The sequence below is a fragment of the Nilaparvata lugens genome, chromosome 7 (assembly GCF_014356525.2).
Source record: "Nilaparvata lugens isolate BPH chromosome 7, ASM1435652v1, whole genome shotgun sequence".
NCBI classification, from domain to species: domain Eukaryota; kingdom Metazoa; phylum Arthropoda; class Insecta; order Hemiptera; family Delphacidae; genus Nilaparvata; species Nilaparvata lugens.
In genome coordinates this window covers 60,171,424-60,189,860 of record NC_052510.1, presented here as the reverse complement: position 1 = coordinate 60,189,860, position 18,437 = coordinate 60,171,424, and the positions used below count along the sequence as shown (strand labels likewise).

Below are 18,437 nucleotides of genomic sequence, written 5' to 3'. Positions count from 1 at the left end.
CGCTATTATTTCTCTATGGTATTATACATATATAATACCTATGTAATGAGTCTATATATAATGAGTCTTTTGAGTTGAGATTGTTAAGAATTCCATGTAAGACATGATAAGGTACTATTTTTTTATGACTATGAAGATTATTGATGAATATTCAATAACTTTGGTACTTAGAGTATAGCTAGAAGTGTTTGAGGTTGGAATGAGAAGAATTTTGTAAGGTTTTATGCAAATTTATTCAGTTTAAAGTTTCATCTATGCAGGAGCTTAGAAGAAAGACTTGATAGCCTGGAAGATACCGGTGTTCTGGTTGGTCTCAATCTGGTTCTGGCTGGTAACCTGGTTGGTGTACTGGTTCTGGTTGTTGAACTGGTTCTGGTTGTTGAACTGGTTCTGGTTGGTGAACTGGTTCTGGTTGGTGAACTGGTTAACCTGGTTCTGGAACTGGTTGTTCTGGTTCTGGTACTGGTAGACCTGGTTGTTCTGGTACTGGTTGACCTGGTTGTTCTGGTTCTGGTTGTTGTACTGGTTAACCTGGTTCTGGTTCTGGTTGTTGAACTGGTTGACCTGGTTCTGGTACTGGTTCTGGTTGGTGTACTGGTTGACCTGGTTCTGGTACTGGTTCTGGTTGTTGTACTGGTTGACCTGGTTCTGGTTCTGGTTGTTGTACTGGTTCTGGAACTGGTTGTTCTGGTTCTGGAACTGGTTGTTCTGGTTCTGGGTGTTGTACTTCTGGTTCTGGTACTTGTTGTAGAACTGATTCTTCTGGTTCTGGTACTGGTTGTTCACATTGTTGACCTGGTTCTGGTTGTTGAAGAAGTTCTCAACCTGGTTGTTCTGGTTCTGGTTGATCTGGTTCTGGGTCTGGATCTGGTTCTGGTTCTGGATCTGGTTCTGGTTCTGGATCTGGTTGACCTGGTTGGTGTTGACCTGGTTCTGGTTGGTGTAGAAGTTCTCGACCTGGTTGTCCTGGTTCTGGTAGATCTGGTTCTGGACCTGGTTGTTCTGGTTCTGGTTGGTGTTGACCTGGTTCTGGTTGTTCTTGATCTGGTTCTTGGTGATCTGGTTCTGGACCTGGTTGTTGATGAGGTTCTCAACCTGGATGTTCTGGTTCTTGGTGATCTGGTTCTGGTTGTTGATCTGGTTCTGGTTCTGGACCTGGTTCTGGTTGTTGATCTGGTTCTGGTTGTTGATCTGGTTCTGGTTCTGGACCTGGTTCTGGTTCTGGACCTGGTTCTGGTTCTGGTTGTTGATCTGGTTCTGGTTCTGGACCTGGTTCTGGTTCTGGTTGTTGATCTGGTTCTGGTTCTGGACCTGGTTGACCTGGTTCTGGTACTGGTTCACGAACTGGTTCCTGTTGTTAACATTCTGGCCTAAAAAACAGAGAACCACTCATTAGTGAAAAAAATTCAAATCAATATTCAATTTCAAATTCACACAACAACATTCAATAGTTCAAATGAAATTGCAACCAAATTCCATAATTTGATGTTCTCCCTAACATGTTAATACGTTATCCTCATCTTTGATATAATAGATTCAATGTTCTTAGAATGAAACAGTTCCTTGAATTTAATATAGATTCAAATATATCACAAAATTGTTTTTCCATCAATCAATATTATTCATTTAAAATGCAACTTTTGGGAAGCAAATCAATGTGATACTCTTCAAAATTTGATTATAATATATATTTTTAAATATTTATAATATATGAGAATCAATGTTCAAACATAGACTACTTTCGAGGAATCGTGATCTCTAAACAACAACTGCAACAAGTTTCAAAAAATTTAAAACATGTTATGATTGGTATCATTATTCCCTTACTGAGTAGTTCAATTAACTATCAAATAATACAGAGAAAACTTTATAGCAACTCAAGATATAATTAGCTTGTGACCATGAGAAGTCAATTACCAACAGTAAGGGAAATTTTAATAAGGGAAATAATAATAAATATAGTCTAATTTTTGTGATCTACTTAATTATATGTTAAGTCTTTTTTTAATTGTTCGTGAATTCAATCAAATAAGGACACTATGGAATGAATATATCTACTAACGGTATCGACAAGTAGCATACTACAGTATAGTTAGGCCCACGTTATATAGCAGTGAAGATAGGAGATCATCGTTGCATATTCTCTGCTTTGCCACTGTCTTCTGTAAAGGATAGCTGATGGCGCTATGATGTAATATTCATTCTAATTCTTCAAATAAATCACAAAGTTGTTTTTTCAACTATAATATTATTAAATATATCAATCATTTGATAGTTGATTAAACTACTCACTGTTAGGAAGGTAATAATGATTTGAAAAATAAGATGTTTTTTAGAGGATAGCTGATGGCGCTATGTTGTAATATTAATTCTTGTTTAAAATAATCAATATGTTTTACGTCAAGAAATTTTTTTTCATGATCAAAGAATACATTTTTATAATTGAATATCCTATCAATTATGTATATTTCTATTTGTTAAAAATAGTATCTGTCTATCTGACTATGTTATGGAGCTAGAAAAGGATAGCGCAATCTTCTATGTCGAATGATGGACAATGACAGCAACATCAATGTTAATCAAATACTGCCATTATAACGTGGACCTCACTATAGCCTAGCACCTTAATCTCTCAATGTGTAAAGTGAAAATTTTATAGACTCATAAAAGCTTTTTAGCTTCAAATGTTGAAGAAAATAATGGTGAGCTCAAGATTATGTGAATTCCGTTCCAGAATCCTATAGAAACACTATCAAATCAATTAAAACGACCTAAAGTGTTCAAGAGATCATTAATTCTAAACTCTATCCATCTATCATTTTCTAAAGAAGAATAATATGATGAAGCTAAGCTGAGAAACAGGATTGAAGCTTGAATCCTCAGAGATTACAATTAGCCTACTCTCGAGTTTACAAATGATTTTCAACGGTTCTGGATACAAAAGTTCAACTACAATATTGCAGTATTATCTGAGTCAAGAAGAACAAATAAAAAAAAACAAGAGAAAATAATAATATTTCAATATGGTGTTTACCCTGTTATCAATATTTGCAATAGCAGAAGTCTTCGGGGTGATTTACAGAATTTAATCTGGATATTCGTTTAATAATAATTATCAATTCATTAGTATTTTCATAAGTGCAATATCTCCAGTGATTTCCAATATGTTGATCTCTACAAGTAGCCTATTAGGCCTATCATTCCATTAATTGTATTATTTTTAATTATTTCTCGAACATATAATAAATTTGAAATAAGCATACAAGAATACTGGAGAACAGTATCTTACGGGTCTATTCCTATTTTGTATGCATTTCAATGAATAGAATATTAATGTCGATAGATCTAGAAATAACAATCTGAGAGTTGAATAAGAATAATAAGACGAAGTGATAGAAAAAATGTGGGTTATCCGAGGTATTCTTAGTTTGCCTTATCGAGGTTATTTTCTTCTCCTATGTTTCTTATAGAAGTTTTCAATAGCTTGATAAAAACAGCCATTAAACTAAGTGACTATATCCTGTATCGTAGACAAGTAATGGAAGTAATCTCTAATAATAAAAGTAATGCAAATACTGTAATTCGAATTTTTCCATGCCTGTACCTTCTAACGTAATAAGAGCTAGACGATAATAATATTGTCAAGGGTAAATATGAACTAAATTGGTTCTAAAGTAGTGTACTGTATATCTTATGCTATAATCCTGTGATGATATCGTTAAATGCAATGCACATGAATTGTTCTTATATGCAATTCATCAAAGCAAGTTACTATCATTGGACAGTGAATAATGCTTGTAAATGTGTTTGAAAACTACGTGCTTTTGAGGTCAACTACGTGAGAACTATATCTTATAGATGCTGCATTTCGAGCTGAGAAAGTTTGTTATACATTGTAGACCTTGCCCTGAGCCATTAATACTCCAGGTTTGATTGTTTTGTTCTATAGAGTAGGTATTTGATTATTGTGTTACAAAATTCGCAAGAGATTTTTAAGAAGAATTATTATGTCTTATAGATGTTGCATTTCGAGCAGAGAAAATAAGTAATAAACGTGTTTTGATAGGCATTGCCTTGAGCCATTAATAGTCCAGGTTTGATTGTTTTGTTTTATGAAGTAGGTGTTTGATTATTGTGTTACAAAATTCGCAAGAGATTTTCATGAAGAATTATTATGTCTTATAGATGTTGCATTTCGAGCAGAGAAAATTTGTAATAAAAGAGAATTTGTAATAATTTGTAATATTTGTGATAGGCTTCGCCTTGAGCCATTAATACTCCAAGTTTGATTGTTCTCTTTTATAAAGTGGGTGATTGATTATTGAGTGTTACAAAATTCGCAAGAGATTCTTAAGAAGAATTATTATGTCTCATAGATGTTGCATTCCGAGCAGCGAAATTTGGAATAAACGAGATTTGATAGGCCTTGCCTTGAGCCATTAATAGTCCAGGTTTGATTGTTTTGTTCTATAAAGTAGGTGATTGATTATTGAGTGTAACAAAATTGGCAAGAGATTTTGAAAAAAAAAATAATATAGAGGCTATTGTCTTATCATCTCTTATAAAGGTTCATACTGTTCATACTAGGAAGGATCTACACCTCAAACATTCGAATATCTCTTTTCAAACAACTAAACTCTCAAGTCACATCCCTTCAATGAACTGTGATAATGAATATTATTTATTGAAGAAGAGAAAAAACAATGCTGTCATTCTACAGGGAATGTACGTATGATTTCACATACCAATAAATAGACTGATAAAGTATGATTATCAATAATTAATCTGGATCTCGGACGTTTTTATTGTCACCAATAATTTAATCTGAGAGAACAAGGGTATACTAATTCATACAAATTAGGAACTAATAATTATGTAATCTAATTCATTGTTGATTAGTTAATTTATCTCATCTATCAATACAATTACTGGGAGAGAGCAAAAGGCTCAGCCCAAAACTGAATCCGAAGTTTATTATTATTACTAATTACTCTGACATTTTATTTCAAAATATGACTTGTGTTAAAAGTGAACTATTGGAACTTGAACACCTCTGTTAATAGGGAATTGAATAAATTTCGTTTCTGTATTCTGATGGGAAGCATAATGAATTGACTCAGAAATTATGAAAATGAATTAAACTCACCATTCTGGTTGTTGAACTGGGTGTTCTGGACCTGGTTGTTCTGGACCTGGGTGTTCTGAACCTGGGTGTTCTGGAACTGGTTGGTCTGGACCTGGGTGTTCTGGACCTGGTTGTTGTTCCTCTGGTTCTGGACCTGGTTGTACTGGTTCTGGTTGTTGAACTGCTGGTTCTGGACCTGGTTGTTCTGGACCTGGTTGTACTGGTTCTGGTTGTTGAACTGCTTGTTCTGGAACTGGTTGTTGTAGACCTGGTTGTTCTGGTTCTGGAACTGGTTGTTCTGGACCTGGTTGTTGTACCTCTGGTTCTGGACCTGGTTGTTGTACCTCTGGTTCTGGAACTGGTTGTTGTAGACCTGGTTCTGGAACTGGTTGTTCTGGAACTGGTTCTGGTACTGGTTGTACTGGTTCTGGTGGTTGTACCTCTGGTTCTGGAACTGGTTGTTGTACTGCTGGTTCTGGAACTGGTTGTTCACGTTGTTGTTGTTGTACTGGTTGTTGAAGCACTGGTTGTTGTATGGGTTGTAGAATGGGTTGACGTTGTTGTTCTGGCTGTAGAATGGGTTGTAACCATTGTAGTTGTTGTTGTACTGGTTGTTGTATGGGTTGTAGTTGTTGTTCTGGTTGTTGAATGGGTTGTAGTTGTTGTAGTTGTTGCGGTTGTTGTATGGGTTGTAGTTGTAGGTTACTCCATTCCTCTGGTTGAAGTCAACGATGTTGTTCTTGGTGGTGAAGTCAACGTTGTTGTTGTTGTTGTTGTTGTGTGGGATGACGGCAGCTGCGGCAAAGCCGACGAGAGCCAAGAAGACCAGAGAGCACTGCATGATGATTGAGTGAGTTCTTCGAAAAGGACAATTAGTCGAACGCTGTCCGCTCGTTATATACTCTCTCATTATCTGCCTTGTCGCTGAAAGGTCACGGGGTCCCTGTATCTAGCGTTTGAAAAATACTACACTATCAGTTTTTTATTTGCCCTCACACCTCTATCAAAATTTTTCGTACATCGTGGAATATTCCTAATCGGTTTTTGCACTAGTTCTACCTATGAATTACTGAAATAATTGGCAATCAGGAACACAAATATTCCTCATCGATTTGAACACTACCTGAATTCAATGTAATTGAAATCAAATTAACTGATGTTCCTGATCAGAATGTAGAATATTCCTGATCGATCTCTCCACTAACTGTGCAGGCTCACTGCCTAAATTCTATTGAAATTGAGTTAGAAATGAATTTAAATCACTTGAAAATAACTGATCTGATATTTCACATCTTGAATGGTAATATCAGATCAGTTATTTTCAAGTGATTTAAATTACAATAATATAGTATTCATAGTGTCAATAAAATACTAATATCACTATTAGTAATAATAATTATCACTAATTCATAGTGATAATATTACAAGACCTGAATTTTATTGAAATATAATAAGAGATTGAATCAAATTAGGTGCCTTAGAATAATTAATCCTGATATTACCATTCAGGATGTGGAATATTACTAATCAATTTGAGCACTAACTATGTAATATCTAAATTTTACTGGAAATTTGATTAGAAATTGAATCAAATCACGTACCTAAGAATAATAAATGTTACTAATCAGTCAGTATTTGGAATATTCCCAATCGATTTGTGCACTAACTGTGTAGGTACCTACTATATGAGTGAATTATTGAAATAACCAATCAGAATGGTTATCAGTTCTATAGATTCTGTGTTGCAAAGCAAGAGGTGAAATGCATTGATGAAGTCTCGTTTCTTTCAGTCAAAGCTTGATCAGTAGAAATAGATGAATCTAACTGATTCTATAATCGATAATAATGAAATGCTACAAGTAGAATCGATTTTAATAAGTTTTGATCTTTGAAAATATTGATTGTTTGATCTTCCTCACCAAAGTTTAATATGTTCATGGGAATTAAGTTTCATAGGATCCATACTTACTATCAATTTACATTGACGGCTACGTATAATAGTATTTATTATATCGGGAAAAAATGAACAGAAAATGTTCAAATTTGGTACAAAAGCTCAGCTAGGGTGTAATAATGTTGTGTTAGAAGGAATTTGCAATAACGTCAAAGATACGCCCAAAATTAGTTTTTTCCAGCGTTTTTTTGCTTTTTCTCAGCTTTATCGAGAACAAATAAACATAAATAATTGTTCAAATTTACTACAGTAGCTCAGCTGAGGTGTAATAATGTTGTGTTAGAAGGAATTTGAGATAACGCCAAAGATACGCCCAAAATTAGCGGTACCTTGAAGTCGTGAATACTGTACTATTTTTCTGAAAGATATTTTCTTTATTGGAGATATTTTCTTTGGTTGGATTGTATTGTCATGTTGAGCTTTGTTTGATTCATGTCTATGTATTTATGAGTGTGGAATAAATAAATTTGAATTTGAATTTGGAGTCAATCTTTTTTGCAAATGATCTTTATCTGTTCTATTGAAACTGTTGCCGAGTGCGCTATCATTCATTTTCAAGATCTTCTGCAAAGAAGAATCATTAGTATTCTTATGCTGCGTTCACACCAAAGTTATTAACAAAATGTTAATAAGTTAATCCTTTCAGATTCTATTGGATTGAACATAACTTATCATACAAATAATGAACATATGTGTTTGTCAAGCTCCGTTCAATCTTATAGAATCTATATGGATTTTCGTGTAAACGCAGCTTTAAAGCCCGAAAGACAAGGATTGAAATTACAATTAATCTAGCTTCATTTTCAATAATCTAGTAAGAATGATATAGTCTGCAGATTATTAGATAACTCTAGACAAGTTTTATCACATATTTCTGCGCTTTTGTGAACTTTTGTTCCAGTTTTTGTATTTACGTGCTTACTAGTTTCTAAATAGTATAATTCTTCCATTCTTCATCATATTATCCATTTGGATCTGTTAGTTTCTAAGTTTCTCTTCATTGGTTATTGTCCAACGGTTTTCATATCTGTATTCGGAATAGGCCTACTAGTTCGTGTACTGTCTCGGCCAATGGGAGTAGAGCCCAGCCTTCATTGGACAACAGTTAATGGCATATCGTAGGGCTTCATCCATACTAATCGTTTATATCCTGCTGATCAGTTTGAGCTTTCAGTTTACTAGATACTGATAATGGTGTACCAACCGAAACTAGCATCTCGAATAAAATTGTTTCAGTAAATTAGTGGTTTTGACAATGTCAAATAGGTTTTTTTCAATTGTATCTATGAAATGGTAGATCGTTTTGATATTCAAATTCATTTATTTGCCATAAAATAGTATACGAATTGATAATATAAATAATATTTACTAAATAATATAAATATTACATATGTTACAAGATATATAATAGATAATATCGAGGGACCGAGCTTCGCTCTGGAGTGTAAAAGCATAGAACATTTGTAACGAGAGATTGAATCTATAGTTTATATTTATTTATTTATTCATTTTCTCAGTCGTACAATTTTTTTTACAGTTATATGAGGAGGCACATCAGGCTTATGCCCAAAACTGGCCCTTTTAAAATTTATACTACAGTCCAAATCAAAATGTAGGTTGAGCTACTATCACTCATCGGAATAACAATTTATTCACACTTCAAAAACCAAACACATCATCAATTACAAATAGATATACTATGAATTCGATTTATAATGATATACTATGTTTGCCACAATATTTGTTAGTATACTATGTACTATTCTACTCGTTCACTCTCTTCCATAACGGTATCGACAGACGACAAAATGTCCAGCTGTTTTCCAAGGACGTATTTATCCTCTTAATGTCCTTCAGCGAGTTATCACAGGGTTGAGACCTAGTGCAATCGAATTTTCATATCATAAACCTACTTTGTTCTAAATTTCGTGAGAATCGTTTGAGCTGTTTTCGTGATCCGGTCACATACAGATATATAAACATTTAAACAGAAATTGCTCTTTTAATATTGTAGGATAGCTATAAAATAATACTGTGCTGGGCTGGAAAGAACAGGTTGTATGACAAGTATAGGCTACAAGTAATTCTAGATTAGAGTTTTGTTATTTATTCATGAATTGTTCTTCTCCAAAAATTCGGGTTTCCAAACAGAATATTTGCAACTTATTTAACTTTGTTGAGGAAAGGAAAAGCCGATAATGACTTCCAGTAGGATAAGGCTACAAGAGTTAGCTTGAAAAGCAGCTTATCAGTTTGGACTGGAATAGATTTCTTTGAAAATTAAAGTGAATAATTTCCCTTCCTTCAACAGAATCGAACACTTTCACGTTTTATACCGTAGAAATATTTATCTGATTTGAGACGTCTTGAAGAACACTTATACACTTATTCTTCACCAAGACCTGCGGAGTCGGATAGGTTGTGTCAAAATAATGAGAATATAACTTTTCATGGAGCTAGTCGTGAGTATAAACTTGAGTTATAAAGATGACTCACTGTGACTTCAAAGAACTCATAACCCATAGAAAGGGTTTTCTTCAAGCCAACATTCCTCAAGCGTATGGGCTTTTACTCTGGGGGAGTAGTCCACATGTTCAAGATATATTGATAATTCAAAAAAAAAGTTATAAGAATAATCACGAATTCTGAAAGATTGGCTCATTGTAAACCGTTATTCGCTCAAATAGGTATACTGACAGTAATAAACCTGTATATTTTTACTTGTCTCCTATATACGAAAAATAACTTGCCTAATAATCTGCTAAGGAGAAATATACATTCCCACAACACTAGGAGTAACGGAAATATGGAAATACCTTTCTGTAGGCTGACTAAATCTCAGGATAGCTATGAAGTTGTTGGAATGAGAATGTTTAATAAATTACCACATGAGTGGATAGAAGCTCCATTTCAATTATTCAGAAATAGGCTACATAGCTGGTTAATTAGAAATCCTTTTTATAGTGTGAAAGAGTTTTTCGAATTTCAACAAATTATTCTTTAAGATGAACTATTTTATACTATTATTTCTAGTATTCATGTTATTTCTCCTATGTAATATTTTACGTGTATGTTATTTTGACTGGTGTTTCTTACATTAACCCTCCATGTTATAATATAGGTTGACTATGTTTGCTAAACAATAATTTCTGACGTTGTCCATAACTATTGTAATGTTGAGCGGCAATAAAATTATATTTATTTATTTTATTTATCACTTTATCTTAGCCTAAAATGCATGGGTATTCAAGGCTGTTAACCATCTAGGCAGCTTGAACTGTTTTATACAAGAACTCTTAAATCAACGAATAACTAGAAAACATTCGTTTATTGAAACACTTTTACGTTTTACACCTTAGGAATATCAATCAATCATCTTTATTCAGACATACATAAAATGTACATGGATGTGTCAATTATAAATATTCTTAGTAATATACCAAGTCAGTCAAAACAAATCTATATTATATAACAGCGAAATGGCACTCACTCACTGACTGACTGACTGACTGACTCACTCACTCGCAGAACTAAAAATCTACCGGACCAAAAACGTTCAAATTTGGTAGGTATGTTCAGTTGACCCTTCAGAGGCGCACTAAGAAACCTTTTGGCAATATTATAACTCTAAGGGTGGTTTTTAAGGGTTTAAAGTTCGTCTTATAGCATGTATATTCTTCTTATTCTCTTAATTATAATTGAAAAAAGGCCATACCATATGTTAATATAGAACTATAATCTAGAGAGAGTACCTCTTCGAAACAGTTGTTAACTGGTAACTAAATTAATAATTTTGTCAGGTTGGCATTAAGTTGAGTTGACTTTGTTAGGTTGGCAGCAAGTTGAAGATTGAAATGCACTTATCGCGGAAAAATTGATTGGGTATTGGGCACTGCTACTTCAATCGCAGCTATTCCTGGGAATATTATATTACTAGCCGTCAGGCTCGCTTCGCTCGCCATATCCGTTTAGCCACACGTTTAGTCTGGACCCCCGACTGGATCGTCCTAACATATGATGAAAATGCTCAAATGAAAAATGCAGGCGAGCGAAGCGAGCCTGCTGATCTCATTCTTGAACGATCCAGTCGGGGGTCCCGGGGGCGGAGCCCCCTGGCTAGACAGATATGGCGAGCGAAGCGAGCCTGATGGCTAGTATATATATAAATTTACATAACTTATACATTACCTTACATAACGTATAATAGTCATCATGATTGGTTTTCAAGAAACTCATCCACCGAGTAATACGCTTCTTCAATTAAGAATTTATAAAGCTCAGTCTTGAATTTCCTCACTTCACTGTTAGTGGATGATAGTTTTAAAAAGCGTGGAAGTCTATTATAAAATTTGCATCCCACATAGCTAGGCTTCCTCTCAAATATCTTTCTCCTAATGAGGCTGTAATGCTAGGTTTTCTCTCCCTCTAGGATTATACGAATGCATATCGGCTCAATGCATATAGTTCTCATGTGACACGTTTTGGAGAACTGTTTTCTAAAACAGTTAAATGTTAACTGTTCAATCAACGAATAACTTGAAAACATCCGTTCAATTAGCAGGTACGATTTATTATTCATAAGAAGGCGAACTGTTTCAGAAACGTTCCAGAATCACTGTTAAATACATTGTACAGTTTGGAATAGAATAGAATATAATAGACTGCCTTTATTTTCCTGGAGAGCGAAGTTAGAGTGCAGTCGGCCCTCTCTTACACTTAACTCTCAATTACACAAGATAACAATACAAAAAATATGATAAAGAAAAAAAATCCAAACAATATGAAGAAACAAACAGTATCTACTTATTTAGAATAATAACAAATTTCAAATTATTGAAAAGAGAAGAAAATAAATTAACTAGTGAAGAGAGCCTGATGTATACAAAATACAATACAGTACACAACAACCTATAGTGTTTGCTATACATTTCATCCCTACGAATTATCATAAATCTTGAAGAGAATAAGTAAATCACATTCTTCAATGTTGTTTTCCATCACGAACTGCTTATTATTAAATCACTTTTTGCTATTAAAAAGAACGACTAGCAGTCAGATATTTTACAATAAATGAATTAATCACTCACTGTGACAACGACATCTTTCGGCAGGTTCGCCATCTTCTTGGTTGTCATGAAGATGACACAACCAAGTGATTAATTGATTACCAAATGATTGTAACAGTGAGTGATTAATTCATTTATTGTAAAATATCTGACTGCTAGACGTTTTTCCTAATAGAAAAATCTGGTGTGGTACACTCACACAACTTTCCTTGCTCATTGAACTATAAGCCTCATTATCAAACGAGAATAATTTAGGGGAATAACATAATGACGATTGACGGCAACATATTCGCAACTACGATCAGACTACTGTATAAGTGTATATACAATAATTGTTTTCAGAGTACTTTTTCCTTTATGTAAATTGTGAAATTCGATGATTTTTTTTTGAAATTCGTCAAAACAGCTGTTCTACAGATGAAATATCTTGACTATGACTGTGTTCTTTTTATAAACTGCTCTACCTACCGTACCCACGGTATATGGAAGAAGAAAAAGTAAAAACCTTGTACCTACCTATCTCATGCACGAGAAGGAGGTTACAAAGTCCATTTCTCAAGGATTGGGTGGACCCCCCATTAGTACCCCAGTAGAAAGACTCATGTCAGTTGATAGAGCTAATAAATAACTATACAGGGTATAGATTTGAAAAAAATCGTTAGAGCCGTTTTTGAGAAAATCGTGAAAAACATGGTTTTTTAGTCATTATCCGCCATTTTTCTCAAGAATATTACGGAGCTCCTGAAATTTTTCCTGAAATGAGACTTATGCCAGTTGATAGGGCTTATAAATAGCTATCCATGGTATAAATTTGAAGGAAATCGTTGGAGCCGTTTTCGAGAAAACCGTGAAAAACATGGTATTTTAGTCATTATCCTCCATTTTTCTCAAGAATATTACGGAGCTCCCGAAATTTTCCCTGAAATGAGACTTATGCCAGTTGTTAGGGCTTATAAATAGCTATCCATTGTATAAATTTGAAGAAAATCGTTAGAGCCATTTTCGAGAAAAACGTGAAATACATGGTTTTTTAGTAATTATCCGCCATTTTTTCCGCCATCTTGAATTGAATTTTATTGAATTTCTTATTGTCGGGTCCTCATAGTATAAGGACCTTAAGCTTAAAATTTCAAGTCAATCGGTTAATTAGGAATGGAGTTATCGTGTTCACAGACATACACACATACACACACACAGACCAATACCCAAAAATCATGTTTTTGGACTCAGGGGACCTTGAAACGTATAGAAAACTTGAAATTGGGGTACCTTAATTTTTTTTGGAAAGCAATACTTTTCTTACCTATGGTAGTAGAGCAAGGAAAGTAAAAAAGTGATTTAAATCACATGATACAACCAAGAAGATGGCGGACCTGCTGAAAGATCTCGTTGTCGCAGTAAGTGATTAATTCATTTATTGTAAAATATCTGACTGCTAGTCGTTTTTTCTAATAGCAAAAAGTGATTTAAATCACATTTATATTTTATTGATTGTATACAGATATAACTGACCACATTGAGTTTGAGAGAAGGAGTCATGAGGAAGGTATACAGGAGTAACTTGTTACGTTTATTTGATTGATGAAGACTTGATTTAATCAAATTGATTAATTTGTGAAGTGAAGCAAAACGACATCGTGCAGGAGATGATGAATATTATTGTGATAATGACAAGAAAGTACTGAATTTAGTTGCTAGATTGCTACGTTCAAACTGCTGTTCATATCCAACTCAGGGATTCAGGAGTGTAAAAATAGAGAAAGATGTAGAGTAACATTCCCTTCCTCTTTTCCCATTCTCTGGTGTATAAATTTTATAACTGATTAGAAAGACTAGATATTGTCAAAATACAGATTTATCAAGAATTGAGATACTGGTTTCGGTTGCTACACCAATCTCTGGTGAACTAAAACTGAAGTTAAGTGCAGCAGTTTTTCTTCTAAAAGTTGAGCACCGTTATTGCTGGAAGCCGTGACCTATCAAGGTCTGGCATTGGCCTAGGTAAGTCCCTCCCCAAATAGCGGTGTTCATATAACGGAAGAAGTTAATATAAATGTTAAGAAATCAATAGGAAATGTTTACAAAACTATGTAAAAACAATAGATTGGTGGTATTGTTTCGTTTGAAATGAACTTAATGATTTCGTGTGATCGTTTGAACTTGACTGTAAATAATTCTCTATTACTTTAGTTATTTCTGAAGCCTCTAAACTCTAGAATATTCAGAGGTCTGTCTTTGTTATCAAAATGCAGAAATTCAAAACTCTTCTCTGCCTTGAACTTGTGATCGTTTGTTATCAAACGTTCAAAAAAATTACAATACCCATTATTATATAACTCGATAACCAATAAAATACAGTACTAAATTGTAAAACTTTCGAATTTCAATTTGCAAATGTCATTGATCTTTCCATTCTCTCTCTACTCTCCGACTTTTCTTCATCGATCTTTCTCTATTTTCTCCGTATTTCATGTTTTCTGTTAGCTCTTTTGCAAAAAATATACTGCTTTCGAAAAAATACGCTGGGATGAACGTATGAAAATGCTGTTCAAATGAAATTACACCACCTCCACTTTATAGCTTCAAAACTCAGTATGAAAAAACAGTAGAGCAGACATACATAAATATTATCCAGACAGTGTTGTAGAATATTCCAAAAGATTCAAAATGGCATCTAGTTGAAGGCTGTAAGTTAATTTTACACGGCTGGAGCGTCATCGGAAAAAGAGAGAAAAGTACTGTTCGCAGAGGAAAACACGTTTTTTTCCACCATATGTCAAACCTAACAATTAGAAAAGAGTGTATCTCATGATTCCTTGTATGTACATACTTGGGAATGGTATCAAACTTTTCGTTATCATGCTGGTGTGATAAATTCGTTAAATGAGGTCTGTTTGTTACCTCAACAATATTTTCTATAAAAATAAATAGGTCTGACGACCCTGGATATCATAATCCATTGACGATTCCCCGATCCCAGGAGTGTGAGGAAGACATCAGAAGTAAGTAAGTAAGAAATACTTACAAAGAAGTTGTAGATTTTCATCTAAGATTTCTTCCTTCGGTCGAAAAGTCAAAAGAGACTTCCAATCACCAGTTTTCTTTGAATTATGTGGTGTAGGGTTGCAGAAATCTTTATCTACATCAGAATAATCAAATATTTAGTTATTTCTTGATTAGAAACTCGGTTAGGATATTATGAGAATTATTATTTTATTTCTAATTTCAATTTGCAAATGTCATTGATCTTTCCATTCTCTACTCTCCGACTTTTCTTCATCGATATTTCTCTATTTTCTCCGTATTTCATGTTTTCTGGTAGCTCTTTTGCAAAAAATATACTGCTTTCAGAATAATACGCAGGGATGAACGTATGAAAATGCTATTTATAATTTTACTTCTATTTAGTCTAATAGTTCTTTGAAATTTAAAACAGGAATGGTATGGAGAATATGGAGAGCTTAACAAACATCCATATCCAACATTATCAAGTATGAATTTGCTTGAGAGATGTAGAAAAATGATTTGAAAACTCAATGAAAAACTTGAGAAAAGAAACCCTTTAAGAAAAGCTGGGGGACGCTTGGATAAATAGATAAATGAATAGATATATAAGATGAATAGATAGATAGATGACCACTCAAGCAAAATATCGCAAACCAGAAACATAATGGGCTGAAAACTATATATATTGGAAACCTGACTAATTGTCAATTTGACAAACTGAAAACTTGTTGCACTGAAATAATGGAGAAATGAAATAGGCTAATATCTATTTTCGGTGAATTATATAGATTCTTAATTTCTTCAACATTTCAAGTAAATCTGTTGAGTAGTGATGAGGCGTTATTCGTATATTTCCCAACCTGTAAATGTATAACTGTATAAGCTCATTCATCTCCTTATAATATAATAAACTAGCCGTCAGGCTCGCTTCGCTCGCCATATCGGTCTAGCCAGGAGGCTCCGCCCCCTGGACCCCTGACTGGATCGTCCAAGAATGAGATCAGCAGGCTCGCTTCGCTCGCCTGCATTTTCCATTTGAGCATTTTTATCATATGTTAGGACAATCCAGTCGGGGGTCCAGACTAAACGTCTGGCTAAACGGAAATGGCGAGCGAAGCGAGCCTGACGGCTAGTAATATAATATTCCCAGGATTGAAGTAGCAGTGCCCAATCAATTTTTCCGCGATAAATGCATTCAAATCTTCAACTTGGTGCCAACCTAACAAAGTCAACTCAACTTAATGCCAACCTGACAAAATTATTAATTTAGTTGCCAGTTAACAACTGTTTCGAAGAGGTACTCTATCTAGATTATAGTTCTATAGTAACATATGATATGGAAATTTTAATTATAATTAAGAGATTGGGAGAAGAAGAATATACATGCTAAGAGACGAACTTTAAACCCTTGAAAACAACCCTTAGAGTTAAAATATTGCCAAAAGATTTCTTAGTGCGCCTCTAAAGGGCCAACTGGACATACCTACCAAATTTGAACGTTTTTGGTCCGGTAGATTTTTAGTTATGCGAGTGAGTGTGTAAGTGAGTGAGTGAATGAGTGAGTCAGTCAGTCAGTCAGTCAGTGAGTGCCATTTCGCTTTTATATATATAGATAAATTGAAAATAGGTAATAAACCAATGCGACAGGTAAGAAAATATTGTAGTTGAAACATGGAACCGAAGTAATTTTACAAAAATAAATTCTAAAGAGTGCAGAGGTGTACATCAATTTCATTTATTCAATTTGAAATTTTTATTCTTAATTTCCCCATAATTCGGTTATCAATTCAGTTTAGACAACGAAATCTTTCATAGAAACAATGAAGGTTACCTTTCCGTTATCAGTTCTATAATTGATGAACTAGTATTCTGAGAGTAGGTAGTTCAAAAATGAACCATTCTATTCCGAACTATTCTTCCAGTTTTTCTCACCCCTCACCAATCAATCATAAGGGATGAACGAGTCAGTTCATCGGTCGCGACCTTGCGAGTTCATGTTGTTGAACATCTTGTGACGTGCTAATAATTATGGTTGTATTCGCTTTTGAATTATGTTTTGTACCTTGAGAATAGTTGATTATCGTTCTACAATCAACAATTAAATATTATCAGTGGTTAGAATCGGGCGAAACGTGATTTTACAACGAAAACTTCCTTGTCAAAAGTTGACAATTTTCATGCAAATTTCGGGAGCGTGGTAAGTAATTTTATGTTATAATCCAATTATTTTTTATCTTCGATTGTTATCTATGATCATTAATCGATAATATACGTATGACGATGACATTTCGATAAATGGTGTTAGGTTGAGATGGTTTTTTCGGTTAAAAGTAGCATAAATTTGAAAATTGGGTCAACATAACCTCAAACCTTGAAAGCAGGTTACAGGTGGCTGCACGAAATTAAAGCTGACCTTGTAGACTGGGTCATTGGCCTGTATTAAAGGGGATGTACTCTTCCAATGCTAATATTTTACTATGGATGATTATGAATCATTTTTTGAGGTTTTTACTTTTCGGTTTACTGTTTCAAATGATGATTGATATACAAGTTATTCACCCTACTTTCCCATGTATAGTAATTAATTACATAATACATAAACATAATATCATAGAGAAACAATAGCGTAAGTAGATATCCCATGGTATAGGGAATTTATGTCGCAATTTTTACTGTTATCTCAAGCCGATTACTGTCGATTATTGTCAATTTTTACTGTTTTGTTGTGGTGATAGTGTATGAACGGCACAATTTGAGAGATCAACAGCGTCACACAGCTGCATAGGAAAGAACTTTGTGAACTATCATCTTGGGATAACAGTAAAACTTGCGACTTAAACGCCCTATACCATGGGATATCTATGCTATCGTTTCTCTATGATAATATGTAATACATATTAATGATTCGAGCTTCATAATTGGTTGTTATGGCAGTTATTATTCTACGTTCCACTCTGTATGTTTTATAAGGTTTTAATATGATTTTCTGATGATAAAATATTTGAGGTAGGTGGGAATTGTAAAATTCTGTTCTTGCATTACGATAATGATTCCCAATAATAATTATTATTACATAGTATTTAGGAAGCTAATGGACATATTTATTATCATAGCTGTTTCTTACGTAGTATGATTTTGAAATGGACTCCTCGATTTTAGCTGATTGAATAATTATTGTTGGATCGGTTCCAAATTTCCACTATGCAATTTATTTTATTTGTGCTTTTATTTATTTCATCTGATTTATAGGCCTACTCAGGCATACGGGGGTCGTTTTTCTAGTAGG

The 18,437-nt window shown here is 34.0% G+C and overlaps 1 protein-coding gene across 1 annotated transcript in view; it reads right to left on the bottom strand.

Annotated features, from left to right (window-relative positions):
* Positions 1-264: 264 nt before the first annotated feature.
* Positions 265-18,437, bottom strand: part of LOC111053691 (putative uncharacterized protein DDB_G0286901) — a 38,017-nt gene continuing 19,844 nt past the window's right edge. Inside the window, exon 8 of the mRNA XM_039431996.1 lies at positions 265-1,305. Coding sequence (XP_039287930.1) covers positions 265-1,305 — 1,041 coding nt within the window. The remainder of the gene's footprint in view (positions 1,306-18,437) is intronic.